This window comes from Bidens hawaiensis, unplaced genomic scaffold, assembly GCF_021521415.1.
Source record: "Bidens hawaiensis isolate Kalapana, Puna unplaced genomic scaffold, B.hawaiensis_p1.1 tig00004478_1, whole genome shotgun sequence".
In the NCBI taxonomy this organism is placed as follows: domain Eukaryota; kingdom Viridiplantae; phylum Streptophyta; class Magnoliopsida; order Asterales; family Asteraceae; genus Bidens; species Bidens hawaiensis.
Genome location: NW_027491271.1, coordinates 735,001 through 750,636, shown reverse-complemented (window position 1 = coordinate 750,636; position 15,636 = coordinate 735,001). Strand labels below are relative to the sequence as shown.

The 15,636-nt window shown below is 35.4% G+C and overlaps 2 protein-coding genes and 1 pseudogene across 2 annotated transcripts; 1 reads left to right on the top strand and 2 right to left on the bottom strand.

The window, feature by feature from the left end:
- Positions 1-453: 453 nt before the first annotated feature.
- LOC143626736 (disease resistance protein RPV1 pseudogene) lies at positions 454-2,540 on the bottom strand (annotated as a pseudogene).
- On the top strand, positions 2,539-9,660 carry LOC143626735 (protein IQ-DOMAIN 32-like). Its single transcript, XM_077096724.1, has 7 exons — positions 2,539-2,574; positions 2,684-2,689; positions 6,374-6,721; positions 6,986-7,168; positions 7,274-7,342; positions 7,431-8,709; positions 9,334-9,660. The coding sequence occupies exons 1-7, from the start codon at positions 2,539-2,541 to the stop codon at positions 9,351-9,353; spliced, it is 1,941 nt and encodes a 646-aa protein (XP_076952839.1). The 3' UTR covers positions 9,354-9,660.
- A 195-nt stretch (positions 9,661-9,855) lies between these two features.
- On the bottom strand, positions 9,856-13,502 carry LOC143626717 (uncharacterized). Its single transcript, XM_077096709.1, has 7 exons — positions 13,338-13,502; positions 12,659-13,252; positions 12,380-12,567; positions 11,439-11,653; positions 10,675-10,868; positions 10,392-10,517; positions 9,856-10,196 (listed from the first exon to the last, which is right to left on the bottom strand). Exons 1-7 carry the CDS (start codon positions 13,494-13,496, stop codon positions 10,098-10,100), a joined length of 1,575 nt encoding a protein of 524 aa, XP_076952824.1. The 5' UTR covers positions 13,497-13,502; the 3' UTR covers positions 9,856-10,097.
- Positions 13,503-15,636: the final 2,134 nt, after the last annotated feature.

Genomic DNA, 15,636 nt, shown 5'->3' with positions numbered 1-15,636 from the left:
TTCAACTTTGTTCTTTATTGCAAAACGAATTGATAAGTGTTGATGGTTGTGATAGTGGATCCGGAGTTCAGCATGGTTCACTTAAAACAAATTTGAAGTCTCCCCATTAAGAATTTGTGTCTCATAGAGTACAACAACCGAAACAAAATGTATTACTGTAGTCTGTAGATGGCTCATGCGTCCGAAGTATCAACGGGTAAATGTTGTTCTTTGTTATTAGAAAGCAAAAAAAAGTAGAAGAAGGTGGTGGAACCATTTAGAGAATTTCCCATAATTATATATATAAGGGAGTTTGTTCATTTTAATTAAAACAATGTAGTTTTATTATAATGGATTTTGTATCTAAATTAGATATACATAACGACCTGATATTCATTTCCCCTCTTTCTATAAGCATCTTTTCCTTAGAAGAAAATGCAATAGCTAGGAATATCTTTTTTCTCACAATTCATCTCAATGATCAAAACTAAACTTCAGTGAGTCGGATATCTCACTGTTTGTTTTTTCTAGTCTAGCTAAAGCACTTTCCCACACACTTATTTTCTTTCTTCCGTTAAAAAAAGAACCTAAAACTTTCAAGTCTAGAGGAACACCACCAGTCAAGCATATTGCACGATTTGAAAGGTCATTGAACTCATCTGGAGGGCTGTTCTTTCGAAAAGCATGCCTACTAAAGAGCTCAACAGCTTCATCCGTAAGTAAAACAGCAGGCTTGTACTTGTATTCAACATCTGATAACAAATGCTCATCTCTAGTGGTTATAATAATTCTACTTCCAGGACCAAACCACCCAGGTTCTGCGGCCAAGTACTCTAATTGGCTGAACTCATCCACGTCATCTAGGACAAGAAGAACCCTTTTATTCCTGAATCTGTGTTCCATCATCTCGGCTCCGTGATAAGGACCCTGAATCATAAACCCTTGCTGAAGTACTAGAATATCTTGAAGAATCTTTTCTTGTAACAGACATATACCTTTGGTAGTAGAGCTATTTTCTCTAACATTGTTAATGAAGCTACTGCCCTCAAACTTATATGCAATTTTTCTAAACAAAGTTTGAGCAATAGTTGTCTTTCCTATCCCTCTCTTTCCATATATCCCTATCATGCGCACCTCCTGTGTTGCGTCTATGCTCATTAAAGAATTTAATGCATCCACACGAGAATCTATACCAATTAGATTAGTATCCCAAACATTGGGTTGTATTTTGTGCAAGATCTCATTAACAATTTTGTCGATGTGAGCAGATTCACCTCTATATATATAAAAACCATTGTTAGCATGTTAATTACAAATGAGACTATAAATCTGCAAGAACACTAATGTAGCTAACTACCGACGAATGAGGATATTAATGATCCATTATTTAGAATAAACTAAATTACTTGATGATTCAAACAATGCATAAACGCTGTAGAAAATAAATGCAAACACATTTATTTAGAATTTACTAAGTTTATATACTCTTATCATCTTATGTCTTAACTATTAATCTCAGATCTAACTTCTAAGACACTCCAACCTCTTATATATACACTTTGTATTTTTAGTGTGTCTGGTGGTGGTGGTGGTGGTGGTGGTGGTGGTGGGGGGGGGGGGGGCGTTTGCTTATTGTAAAATTTATATAAATACAAACTTGATGGATATCAAGAACACATAAACACAATCACAAGAATAATATATATATATATTGAATGTAAACTGTAAAGAACAAAAAGGCGGGTTAATCGTGGTATTAATTGTTTAATTAAACTTGGTGAAAAACACCGTACATTATCTTCTTATATATATACATAATTATGGCGGGTAATTGCCTAATGAACCGTTGTGACGTTTGCCACCAAATTACAACCGTTTGTAACGGTATTGCATAACCGCAACCATATTTGCTTGTTTTGTTACCCGACATACTACATCTAGCCTTATAATAGTAATAAAGTACATAAGTTGAGTTACAATAACAGTATAATCAACCTAATAATGTTTATAAGTTCTAATAAAACCTCCTCATGAATTCATCAACAAAAGTATATTTTAAATACTAACCCGCTTTCTGGGGAGATATGCAAGCCAGATAAATTAGCAGTTGCGGTTAAAGCTTTCCTCCAATTGTTCATATCCTTCACTCCCATAAAATTCTCTTCGTGTTGCTCGAAAGCTGTTGCGAAGTCTCTTTTTTGTCTTCGTACATCAGATGGATCTACATGATAGAACACTGGTAACACCTTCTGTCCCATCTGATCCTGGCACTCCATGATTTTGGTCAACTCTTCCAAACACCTAGAAGAGCTTGCATAGTTTTTTGAGAGTATGACAACCGCAAACCTCGATTCTTCAATGACTCGCAGAAGCTCTTGAGAGACCGGTTTCTCTGGAGGGAGCATATTGTTGTCTTTGAATGCATGTATTCCTTTCTGAACAAGAGCTGTGTAAAGATGATCAACAAAAGTGTGTCCTGTGTCTTCATCTCTGAAGCTTAAGAACACTTCATATGTCCATGATCGTGTTGGTGCGGGTGAAGATGATGATGGAGAAGACATGGATTTTGATCAAGGTCTCAAGATAATTGAACAGGTAAAACTCAAAAAGTCATAACTCATAAGGAAGTGATGGCCTTGCATCTCCAACAAGGCTATATTTTATATGACAAGTTGATGTTTTATTGTGTTAATTGTTTTATTAGTGTGCTGTACTTCAATTGAGTGATGAGTTTTATGGCATAAAAAATATAAGTAAATGTAACCAGATATAATTCGTGTAGGATTTGCGGGTTAACAGTTTGAGTTGATCATTGATGACCCCGAACATCAACCCTAACATGATGCACATTACCTAAACCGGTCAATGAAGTTGGCAAACTTGGCATGTCAAATTGAGTTGACAAGTCGAAGAATTTAATAAACCAATTTATATTTATTCATGTCAAAGACATTAATTTTAAACAACCACACTTAAAACCATGTAACCGAAAATGATCATTGTAATCCGTTTATTTAAATGGGTTAAAGGAGTTGGTAAGTCAAAACCAGTGAGTTGTCACAAAGTTGTAAACAATTTGGTGGTGTTAGTTTTATATTTAAATCTAAACTTATAATATATAGTTTCATTATTATTGTGACTTTGTGAGTGAGGATCAAATAAAAAGTATTTTTTTTTGTCTAAATAGCCTAAAAAAGATTTTTATTTTATCAATAAGCTACTTAAACAAACTTTGATTAAACGTATTTTAGCAATGTTGAAACCAACTTTTGGCTTCTAAAAAGGGTGGAGATGTATGTCCAACAACGTTGGGCTGGTGTGCCAACGAGGGTGTTGGTGGATATCCTACATCAGTGACTAGCATTGGTTGAGATGGAGAACATAGCCTTTATTGTAGGGGTATGGAAACATTCTCCATCAAGACGTGTTTTGTCAAGGCCAATAATTTGTTGGATGAAAACAAAACCATGAGTTTTTGGATGGCCAAATGGTCAATATCTTGACATGGTTTATGCGAGGTTCATAAGACATTTGTCCATTTCAAAAGTCACTTTGGAGACTTTTGAAGATTTACAGATTTGTCTAAAGCTTATATTTTTTATTTAAATAATCTTTTTTTATTTGTTTTGGAATGGAATATTGCTACGGTACAAATAATGTAGGAGCTAAAAGTGTTAGTAATGTAATGGTAGTGTAAGACGAGAATTAAGCTGCTAGCCAGTCATTGTATTTAAGAACAAGAAGTAATGAGAATGGGTATGGGCGAATTAAGATAATCTTTGTTTTTATCTTGGAATTTTCTTCCTTTTAAATCGATATTCTTATTACTAGTTGTCTGTTGAAACAACAAATCATTGTTTATTTTAAAAAGCAGTTTAATAATAATAATAATAATAATAATAATAATAATAATAATAATAATAATAATAATAATAATAATAATGTTGTATACAGGGGCGGCTCGGGCATGCGGTGATGTGGGCGACCGGCCGGGACACTTAATTTTCGGGGCCACAACGTTTTATATATATATACTTTTATGAAAAGGAAATACGTATATTTAATGTGTTACTTTAATTATACAATTACTAGGTTGGTCTAATGGTAAGGGGTATGCCATTCAATCAAAAGTTGCAAGATATATTCTTAGTTGAGACATTTTTAAGTTTATTTTTATACACAATCTAAATCATAACCAAGTAAGCACATTTAAAAATTTAATTGTTTAAACTAAACAAAAAACCCATTTATATAAGACCTAAATTTTGTTTTGCTTATAATATTTCGTTACTCGTTAGAGTCCACGAACCTTTTTATTTTGGCTCGGCCGAGGCATTTAAATTCTCGAAGACGTAGGGATGGCAATGGTTCGGGTTTGGGTCGGATTTAGGTATTCCTAAACCCATACCCGGTTATGAAAACCCGTCCCAAACCCGTCCCAAACCCGTCGGGTTTAATCGGGTAATTACCCGTCGGGTTTCGGGTTTTCCCATTGGGTTTCGGGTTTCTTATCGGGTTTGATAAAATACCCGTTGGGTATACTCGGCTCAAAACCCGCCAGGTTTCTACCGGATTTTGACAAAATATAACTAATCGATTACAAAGATGGTTACCATAAAGATAAAATGTCAAAAATAATTGACATTAACAAGTTCCGACAAATAATATATTTGGAATATAGTATATATATAATAGAATAAGCTATATCGGTACATCGGGTATATAATCGGGTAAATGGGTTTATGTTATCCGGTAATCGGGTCGGGTAACCGGGTATATTAGAAATCCCAAACCCGTCCTAAACCCGCGAAAAATTTCAAAACCAATACCAAACCTGTACCAAACCCTAATGGGTCGGGTATTATCCGTCCCATTTATGTCAGGTTTCGGGTTTTCCCATCGTGTTCGGGTTTCATTGTCATCCCTACGAAGCCGGTCATGGTTTTATAGTAGTTAGTTAGCACACATCTTGGTTAGGTGCGTATTAGGATTTTTTTTCAAAATAAATAGTAATATTTTCCGTTGGATAGTATTAAATAAAAAAAACAAAAAAGGGGGGGCGGAAGTGAAATAGAAATATTAGGCGGATTCAATGACCATGTTCAGGTCCGGGTTTCACTACTACGACTGGTGCAACTTCCAATACAAGAATAACAATGGCGACACCAAAAGGCTATATGTGCTAGACTTTGAAACCTAGAGGATAATATATACCAGGGAATCTAACTGTTTGTTTGTTTGTTTATCGATTGAGGTTGAAAGTAACATTAACATTAAGATGGGAAGATCCAGTTGCTTCAAAATTATTACTACTGCATGTGCCAGAAACACTACTCAATCACTCCATACAGACGCCTCTTCTTCTCAGGTATTATTATTATTATTATTATTATTGTCTGTTTCTTATTTTCTGTGTGCTGATTCATTGATTCCTTTCAGATAATAAACCTATACATTTCCTACATTTTCTCATTACTGAATAATAATAATAATAACATTGGATTTTATTGAGCCAAACTATTAGCCGGTAAATGATATTGTCAAAACATTTTACTGACTCCATTTCATTTTACTTGTAAGTTTCTTTTCTGTTCATGAGCATACTTATGACCGAAATCGAGTGGAAATCTAAAATCTTTGATAAATATTTTTTTTTTATTTTTTTATTATTATTATTTTTATTTTTATGTTACTACGAGTGCCTATGGGTGTCTCTAGCTTGAGCTCGCCTCGTTTCGACCTCTATTTATAAACCTCTATGTAAGACAGCACGCTAGTCATTTATTCAAGCTCAGGCTCGGCTTGTTTATTATTAATTAATTTTTATACGTTTTTTAGTTTGTGTATATATTTTCTGAAAAACCTTAAACGAGCCAATTCAAGCTATGTTGTGCGGTGTGAGATGAATACATACTAGTCCAAAAGGGATAAAACTTTAAAATAAACAAGTCTTGTCAAGGCTCTACAAGCCTAAACGAGTTTCCCATACAAGGCTCAAGCTCGGGCTCGATAACTAAAAGACCTCTATTTGAGGCTCGGGCTCAGCTTGAGTTTGAATAGGCTTGGCTCGTTTTCAGCTTTTTATTGATTCGATCTCAAGTAGCATGTGAGCGGCTCGGCTCGTTTGCACCCCTAGGAATGTCATTGGTCAAATTGACATTTTGACAGTATGAATTATTATCGAGCAATAGCTAATAGTTTGGATTAGAAAAAAAACCATTTTACCTAAAATTAACTAAATTGGAAACATAGCATTTTGATTGTACTTTTATTGAAAAATCAGCGATTGCCTTTCTTGAACCACACAAAGACATGCATATATACGCACATTAGTGTGTATGTGTGCAATTTGTATCGCGTATATCTTCTAACTTAGTGAGTTTTATGTGAAAAGCTGCTTCAAAACAAAGGATCGGATAAAAGAGGATGGAGTTTCCGCAAGAAATCAACAGGACAAGGATTACTAAGCAACACTGTTATAACTGAAATATCATCTCCTGTGCTTAAGACTTCAGAACCTCTTATCATCAACTCTGAAGCACCTATCACTTCTTCTGTATCTGAGAAACCTTCTGCAAACAAATGCACAGAAGAACTGCCTCGGGTGTCCACTTCAGCTACCAAGAGCACTGCACCATCAAATTTGGTCATTCAAGATGCCGATAAAGATGAAGTTAAATTCGATTCCGGTTATGATGAGTCATCTGTCATTGTCATCCAGGCTGCCGTTAGGAGATTCTTGGTATGTATTTACTTGTAGCTAAATGTAGCAGTTTTCACTCGTGTACTTGAATTAGTCTATTTGGGTTGTGTTTTATTCGAATGGGTTGAACTGGTCGAAGGGTGTATTTGAAATGCATACATCCCACTGAATTGTTATATTTCAATAGTTATAATGCTATTGTTTTTGAATTCATGGCCAGCGCATAAACAATCTATATAAGTTTAAAAATGTCTATAAGCTCTAATTGATGGTTTTTATTATCATGTTATATGTAATGTTTAGGCCCAGAGAGAAGTAGTGAGGCATAAGATAGCTGTGAAGCTGCAAGCTGCTGTACGGGGGCATTTGGTTCGTTGTCGTGCGGCTGGAAGTTTGCGTTGCATTCAAGCAATTCTTAAGATGCAAGCTCGTGTTCGGGCCCATCATGCTAACAAATCTGTTGAAAAAACTTCGACTGGAAAAGAGGTAAACTCTTATATAATTCAACTTTCTTTTATCTCTATGTTTGTGGTTTTCTTTTTATTGTTGGAATGTGTGCTATTATTTTATGCCCTTTCTGTTATCTTCCAGGGAGTAACCAAGCCACACCCAATGTATATCTCCATTGAGAAGCTACTCAGTAACCGATTTGCTAACCAGGTATGGAACTAGATATTTTCTGTGTTATTTTCTGAAACTGTTCACCCTTTAATAGTACTAAGTACTAACAGTCTAATTTCTATTGAAGTTACTGGAATCCACACCACGGACCAAACAAATCAACATTAAATGTAATCTGACAAACGATGATACAACTTACAAATGGTTGGAAAGATGGACATCTGTGTTGTCTCCCCAAGTTATGGAGTCACATACATTAAAACCCCAACCGAACAAACCCATTGATACCAAAAACCGGATTGAAAACATGATTTCTGGACAAAAGCCTGATCCTCTTTCTAATGAAAGTAACCATTCAAATACCAGACCTAAAGTGGGTCCCACTTCATCTCCCCGGAAGCACTCATTGGAGGATGATCAACCCAAACGCCCTGCAAAACGGGCCGCGACTGAACCAGCTGATTTTGAGGGGAGGAAGTCTGCATTTGGGTCAAGAAAGGCGAGTAATCCAGCGTTCATCGCTGCTCAGTCGAGATTCGAAGAGTTGACTGTTAAGAACAAATCATTGACTTCAGTCGGTTCTTCCAATCAGGAACACATGGTGAAATCTCCAGGGGAGTCACTAGTTTATGAAAGTTTAAACGTTGGTCAAACTCAAACTGTTGACTCGGAATGTGGAACCGAACTTTCAGTCACATCTATGCTTGATTCACCAGACCCGTCAGAGGTTGGAAATGTAGAATCTGAAAAAGAGGCAAAAGGTTTTGATAAAGAACATGCACTCGTAAACGCTGAGCTGATTCACTCCACTCTCGATCCGTCAGAAAAGCACGATTGCAACACTGATGTATCACAAGCGAAACAATCACCGGAGGACAACACTGAGTTGAGTCAATCCACTCAGATTTATCATCAGGTGGACAAAGCATCACCAGAACCATCTCCCAGAAGTCATGTAACAGCACATGGAACACCTTCTAGCGAGATGTCAAATAGCAATAAGAAGAAAACTGACAGAACAACATCCGGTCAAAAGTCCAAGTCTTGGTCAAAGAGTACAAAGTCTCCTGTAAGTTCGGGTTTTAGAGCCAGTCTGGATCATTTACCTCGAGAGAGAAAACCAGGGAGACGAAGGAATTCGTTTGGTTCACAAAGTTCTGATCAGGAACCGAGAGATAGCAGCATTAACAATAATATACCGAGTTACATGCAAGTGACTGAGTCTGCAAGAGCAAAAGCTCTTGCAAATAGCTCTCCAAGATCGAGTCCTGATGTGCAAGTTAAGGAAGGTTATATGAAAAAGAGACACTCGATGCCCGGTGCAATTAATGGCAGGCATGATTCACCTGGTGTTAAGCGGACCTCACCTCAGGCGCAACCAACCACCAAAGGAAATAATAATCCAGGTAATATCTTTTTAATGCTGCATTATTTTTAAGGGCAAAATGCATAATAGTTTTGTTTTAAGGTCATCTTTAAACTTGTAAGCAGGTAAGTCATAATTAAGTGTCAGTTTCGAGCACGACGCCATAAATTGTCAACATGATCAAACTATCGCTACTTCATCTGCCATTGTCATCATTTTGACATGTAAATTAATATTTAATAATGTTTAATGCTTTACTCAGATTTTTTTTCGAAGTTATTTGTTTTTATCCTTTTTGTAAAAAAGAAATAAAAGTGGGTCTGGATTTGGATATTTTTAAGGAATCAGCCCTATAAATCATAGTTACTGGTTTTGATTAGTATATTCTGTCAACTTTGAGCACTCATGTTAGTTTTGTTAACGACAGTTATGAAAGCTATTTATATGTTTATGTCAATTAAATAGAATTGAACAATAATGACATAATTTAGTGGAATTACAGGTATGTGAATGTTAATGTTTTCATACTTACCTGTAAAATGTGTGAAAGTGCAATGATGTTTTTATTTCATTTTAGCTTGAAAACAAGAACTTGTATTTGTATTAGTATATGATGGAATTTATGTTTGCCACGTCTTCTGATTGTTTTATGTGCTTGAAACAGAGAGGAAATGGCAGAAGTAACGTAAAGCAGCGCTGAAGTGGCATGCGTATTCTAATCCGGGCATTTTTTTTGCTGTCTCCTTAGTAGCATGACTGCTTTGTTCCTTGATTAGTTTTTCTTTTTTGATAGTCTGCTTTTGTATTTGTTCGATTTCTGGGTAACTTATCTTGATAAGAGTTTTGAGTCTATCGCTATATCTTAAACTTATTTGAAGTATACATTCATTTACATGTAATGTTTTTTACTGTTTTTGATATATTTTAGCTAGGGAGGTGTTTGGAAACCCACTTATTTACATCATTTCTATATACTTTTTGAGTGTTTGGATCAGCCTATGGACTTTTGCTGAGATGGGTAAAATAAGTTGTGATTATGACGATGAATTCAAATGATAGGTTTTTCCCTGGATTCGGTGTAATTTGAGTATCAATTTTTACTAGTGTCATTTGATATGGGAAGCCGGAAAGATATTTTATAATTCGTGTATGCAAAGATGAAACGTCATCCTGTTGATGAACCACCAATAACCATTGCCCAACACCGATTTCCAAGTAAATGGTTTTACAGCAATACAAACATCCATGTTTCAGTTGCATGATTTCATTATACAAAATATACAAGTACATATATATATATATAGCCTTTCATCTAACTCCATTATAACCTATTGCAAATTCGAAACCAGGCCAAGCAATAAATGCCGATAACTTGCATACCCAAAACCCTTTATTCAAAAACCATATATACGTTCATTTAACACATACTTATCTTTCTTCACGGCGTACAGCATTTGGATTTGAAACCATATCCATCATCATCTTCTCGGGCGAGTCTTCCCAATTTGAGAATGTTTTCAAGTCAACCTACAAAAGAGTAGCAAGAAAGTTGGTAACCAATAAAGTCAACAAAACTTGGTCGGTTCGGACCCACAAAACCGAAGAAATGAAAACGCTCAAGTTCTCTATGGTGGTGGTTCTAAAAACTGGTGCTCAGTTTGGTTTTGCCCTCAACCAGAACCAAACGGGCCCTTCCTAAAACGAATTTATTTTTAAAGTTACCTTTCGCCTTTGCTCAGTAAAAAGTTGTTCTCTCTTGAGGAACAAATTTTGTGCTTCCTTTATCTTTTTCCCTCCTAATCCCCATACTTCCACCTCCAAAATTTGAGCTTCAGTTGCCAAGTACCCCTACACAAAACCGAACACACGAGTTGTAAATTATAGTTAAGCTATAGTGCATTCAAATGGCAGCTCTATACTAATATCGAACGACAGCTCTCTCACGGTTTTCTAAAATAGCAATACACATAACACAACAATAAAGGTATGCATGTCAAGAGTGTACCTGATTTGGGAAAAGGGCACCTGGTTGGTAGGTTTTATCATACGCATGATGACGCACCGTAAGCTTGGAGAAGTCTTCATCCATGAAAACTCTCTCATTCCCAATGGACCCACCAAAAGCAATCCCCACAGGCTTTGGTTTTGCCTCATAACCAGTTGAATGCAAGTGACTGTATACAAAGTTCTTCTCTTTGCCTGCTCAAGAAGCATATCCACTCAGTTCTTCAAACAGGTCAATGTACGGGTTGCATTTAATTTAATAAAAGGTCAAACAAGTTAGGTGAAACTGGTCAAAAGTCACCTAACATGTATTCGAATTATTACAATGCCATACACAATTTTATTAACTTAAATTAGGGGAGTCGTTCAGAGTCTTCAGACCGAGCCAAAACCTGAAAAATTGGGTTTTAGGTATTTGAAAAGCGTTCGGTTTCGGTTTTTACAATGGGTTTGGCTGGGCTTCATTTTTTCAATTTTGCCAATTCTGCTTGAAAACTTTGGGCCAAAAAGTCCAAAATAATGAATTTGGTTGTAAAATCGAAACCAAACTGAAAAATCAATTTTTTAAAAACATGAAACCAAATTTTCGGTTTTTTATTGCGTTTGGTTTGGTGCAAACCCCTAGCTTAAACATATGGTTTTTGTAACGGCATATATCATCAGTTATTTACAAAATACAAAAATATAGACAAAAACATGTTGGTAGATTGGGCAAATTCCACCCGTCACACCCGCCTGTTTAGGCACCTCTAAAGATTTATGTACCTGAAGATGTAAGATGATTAAAAACAGGACTTATAGCATATAGACTTCCAGATGATCCATAAAATGTCTCCTTGTTCTCAAACCCCTGGTTAGTAAGTGCACCAATTGACCAGCTATGATCTTCTAACATAGCCGAAATAAGCACAAGAATTGGACCATTATACCCTTCAACATTTGACCAAAATCTGCTTAAACCTTTGCCATGAAGAGAAGACCTGTAATACATCAGTTAGTTTGTTGTGATTATCTCTACCACAATTAGAAGAAATGAGTTGCATAGGCTTACTTTGTAAGTATCCTTACAGAATCTTATATTTAGTTAATAAATAATACACAATACCTACAAGGTTTTCATTATTCTATAACTTGTAGTGATTTACAAGAAGCTAATGTTAAAGAAACTTGAACAAACCAATTTCATGTATTTGTGATAATGATCATAATTTGACATAACATAGTCGACTCAAGCAACAAAGCTCGCACGAAATCAGCTCGTTTGTAAACGAGCCGAGCCGAACAGAGATATAACCAAGGTAAGCTCCGATTGTTGGCTCACTCGTTAGACTCGTTTAGCTGGTTCATTTTAACTAAAAGCCAAAATCAATTATAACTCAAATTTTATTATATACAAGAATTATTTATGCATTATGAGTATCTCAAAAAATAACCTTTTTATGTACATCAAGAACTCAAGAGATGTAAAAAATAATGTATATGAAGAACTCAAGAGGTGTAAAAAATAAGATTTCTTTTTTAAAAAAGAAGCAAGCTGCCTCAACAAGCCACAGGCCGGGCTCAAGCTCAACATTTTAACTTGTTAAGAAACGAGCTGAGCCGGCTCAGCTTGGATTGTAAATGAGCTGAGCCCGAGCTCAATCTAGCTCGGCCCAGCTCCTTAGATGCCCTACTAACAAACAAACTGATAAAAACAGGACACAAACCGATATAGAAGGTTTTCTTTAACTTCATCAGCATTGGGAGAAAAACATGTTTTCAAAATTTCGTCACGCATTGTACTTCTAAGGGTAAGAGAAATGGACCATGCCCTGCTAGGTGTCAGAAGATAATTAGTCGATTGAGCTATTACACGACTATCACCAATAGACGATGATGATGGCTCTGATACATCCTGCCATCAATAACAATCCGAATTAGCCCCAACTAACAATAAAAACGCCAAATCCATTTTATAGACATGTTACATAAGATAGTACTAGTACCTGTTGAGATGCATAATTAACAAGTCTTGAATGAACAAACTGCACCAAACATTCCGGAAGATTTGGCACGGTTTTCAACACCCAAACATGAAGCTTCCCTACAGGAATCTGTCTATCAGACCCCAAAACACCATCATCCCATACATTCAACTCAGCCCCATTTTCAACACACGATGAAACCGCCGACAAAACTAAATTATTCACATCCGGAAGCCCAAACGCCGCGTTCTCTTTAACCAACTGTCGGTTTCTAGAACTCCAAGACATAACCCAACACATCCAAAACAGCATCAACAAATCAGCTGGTAAGAGATACCCGTTAATCTTATAATCAGCATCGGTAGACTCGATTTGTAACCCTGTTGTGGCAGCTGATTTTGAAACTGCTGATGCGAATACTTTTAGCAAGTTGTTTAACGATGTTGATGTGGGCATCCGACCGCAACAGTTGGTGTAAGCGTTCAAGAATGATATCCAGGTTAGACCGTCTTTCTGTGATACGAAGAAGTGATCGAGTATGGAATGGGCAAGATTGTCGAGTATCGCAGGAGGTTTGAAGGGTGGTTCACAGTTGATGGAGAGTGTAAAGCATTCCTGGAAACATAATATAGTGTTTCAACATCGATCAGGTAGCAGTTTGTATAACTTGTAATAATAATAATAATAATAATAGGTTTACCTTTAAAGAGGTGATGGGAATGGTTTTAGTTTGAGGATCGGAGAGGTTTGAGAAGGCTTTGTGGAGAAGAGTAAGAGCACCGGTGGAGGCGGCCAATGATTCAGCTTCACGTTGCTCCGGTGAGACTGCTACCTGTTCCGTCGACGACGACGCACCCATTTCCAATCAATTCAAATTAAAGAGATTATTATTATTATTATTATTATTATTATTATTATATAATAGTAAAAGGAGGAGAGACAGGTGCCCTAATTACAAAAGATGGTCTAAGATTATTATTATTATTATTATTATTATTATTATTGATTGAGGTGGAACCTCGAAGATTTGGGTTTTGGACACAAAGAGAGAAATATGAAACAAATACCCTTTGGTGATGTCGTAAGGCCAATTTGTTAACACTATTGTTGGTTGGTTGGTTAGTTGGATTATATCATCAGATATTTTTTGTGGGAAAAAGTTGTCACACTTACACGATCATCATCATCATCATCTTCGTTGCCACCACATCGGCACATCACATGTGTTTCATATTTCACGTTTGCGTGTTTGTTTTTATTTGAGTTTTTTTAAACTAATTATCTATACTGATTTTGATATATTAAACTTCATTAGATCAGGTTATAAACTATTTATAATCTCAAGCCTTAAATATTATCCTCATGTTATTGGACTATTGAACTCGAAGGCTAACTACTATTAAAAATTACTTGTTTTTTTCTACTCTTTTCTTTAATATTAAAAAAATAGCATTTGACTTCTTAAATTTAAAAAAATATCTCCTCTAATTAGAAGCAATTGTCGAGACGTGAGGCAACTCTTGCTCTAAGAACAACATATTCAATTTTGTTGTGCATGTTTCTCTTAAAGACAACGATTTAATTTGAGAGAGCAACTTCTCTTGGTGAGGTATATGGCACAATAACATCAAGGGGAGGCTCGGAGGGTGTGCGAGTCGTACTATCGGCCAGGACACATAAATTTTTGGGGCACAAACTTTTTATGCATATTACATATATATGTTTTTCGGTGTTAAAAATAAGGTTATTTGCAATAGTTTATGAGATAATGACATGCTTAGAATGGTTTCTACTTATAATAAATCGGTCGATAAATGTATTATCCATGTACATTAGCGAATAAAAAAATTCATCAAGGCCTACGGGCCTTTTTATTTTGGTTCGGCCGAGGTATATAAATTCGTGGAGACGGCCCTGAATAACATAGATCTCTTACGTCAATTTTATATAAGGGGTAAAGATCTAGTACAAAAAGGAAAGCATGTCTTATAGTCATGAGACATGATAAAACCTGCTAATGTGTGTTATGTAACTTTTTTATATTTTATTAAATAATTTAAAATAGTGGGCTATTCTCAATTATTTATTCTTACTGGTTCATAAAATTTAAAACCCTCTTATAGACACGAGATGTAAAATATTGTATTCATGTTTGACACTTGTGTTAAGTGCGTAGTCTCTAACCTATTAAACACAATAAGGCATGTTTTGACAGCTTAGGATCTATTGAGACAAGAAACGTGTGACTACACTTTCTGAAATGTTTTGTTTATATTGTTGATTATTTATGAGGTTTTGGTAAAAGATAAGATGAAAGATAATATCATCTATTAGTAGAAAGGGTTATAAAAGTATAGTGATAACTTACAACTTTATTTGATATATGAAGAAGATTATTGTGAAAAATAAGTAGTGTGATTTCTAGCTTGTTGAATAATATATTGTGTATTTATGTTCGAGTTCATTTGATTAAATAGCCATATTTGGATTGATTTATGTAAGTCGTTTAATTGAACGGGTCTTGTTTGCTTTGACTTATCAACCTATTTAATATTCGGTTAACAAATAAACAAAATTTATGTATAAGGTCAACTCGTTTATAATATGAATACATTTTATAGACTCGTTTATACATGCCGTTAGCATGTTTAACTAATTTACATGGTGAGTATGGTCATTTGCAATCCATTAACCCATTTGAGTTTGAATTTTGACTTAATGACATGATCGAGATTGTAGTCTCAAAATCTAAATGTTGCCACTTGTTTTTCCACCAACATTTTTATATGAGAATAAAACGGTATCAATATAATAGATGCTAACACCTATGATTATATACAAATTATATTAGTGATTAGTTATAACTTTGAACTTGATGACATATACTCATCAACCTAATATTTTTATAATCCTTGGCTTATTTTTGACCTAAATGGAATCAAATGGCTGTTCATGTGCCTTTATCTTTAGAGGCTCAAGCAGAGGCACGTTTACTTATG

What these genes read in the sequence shown, in the direction of transcription:
- LOC143626735 (XM_077096724.1), top strand. Translation starts at nt 2,539, where the DNA reads ATGGATTTTGATCAAGGTCTCAAGATAATTGAACAG. An exon ending in GTAACCGATTTGCTAACCAG is followed by an intron (nt 7,343 to 7,430) that starts GTATGGAACTAG and finishes TTTCTATTGAAG; the next exon opens with TTACTGGAATCCACACCACG. An exon ending in CAAAGGAAATAATAATCCAG is followed by an intron (nt 8,710 to 9,333) that starts GTAATATCTTTT and finishes TGCTTGAAACAG; the next exon opens with AGAGGAAATGGCAGAAGTAA.
- LOC143626717 (XM_077096709.1), bottom strand. Translation starts at nt 13,496, where the DNA reads ATGGGTGCGTCGTCGTCGACGGAACAGGTAGCAGTCTCACCGGAGCAA. An exon ending in TTCCCATCACCTCTTTAAAG is followed by an intron (nt 13,253 to 13,337) that starts GTAAACCTATTA and finishes TTATGTTTCCAG; the next exon opens with GAATGCTTTACACTCTCCAT. An exon ending in TTAATTATGCATCTCAACAG is followed by an intron (nt 12,568 to 12,658) that starts GTACTAGTACTA and finishes TATTGATGGCAG; the next exon opens with GATGTATCAGAGCCATCATC.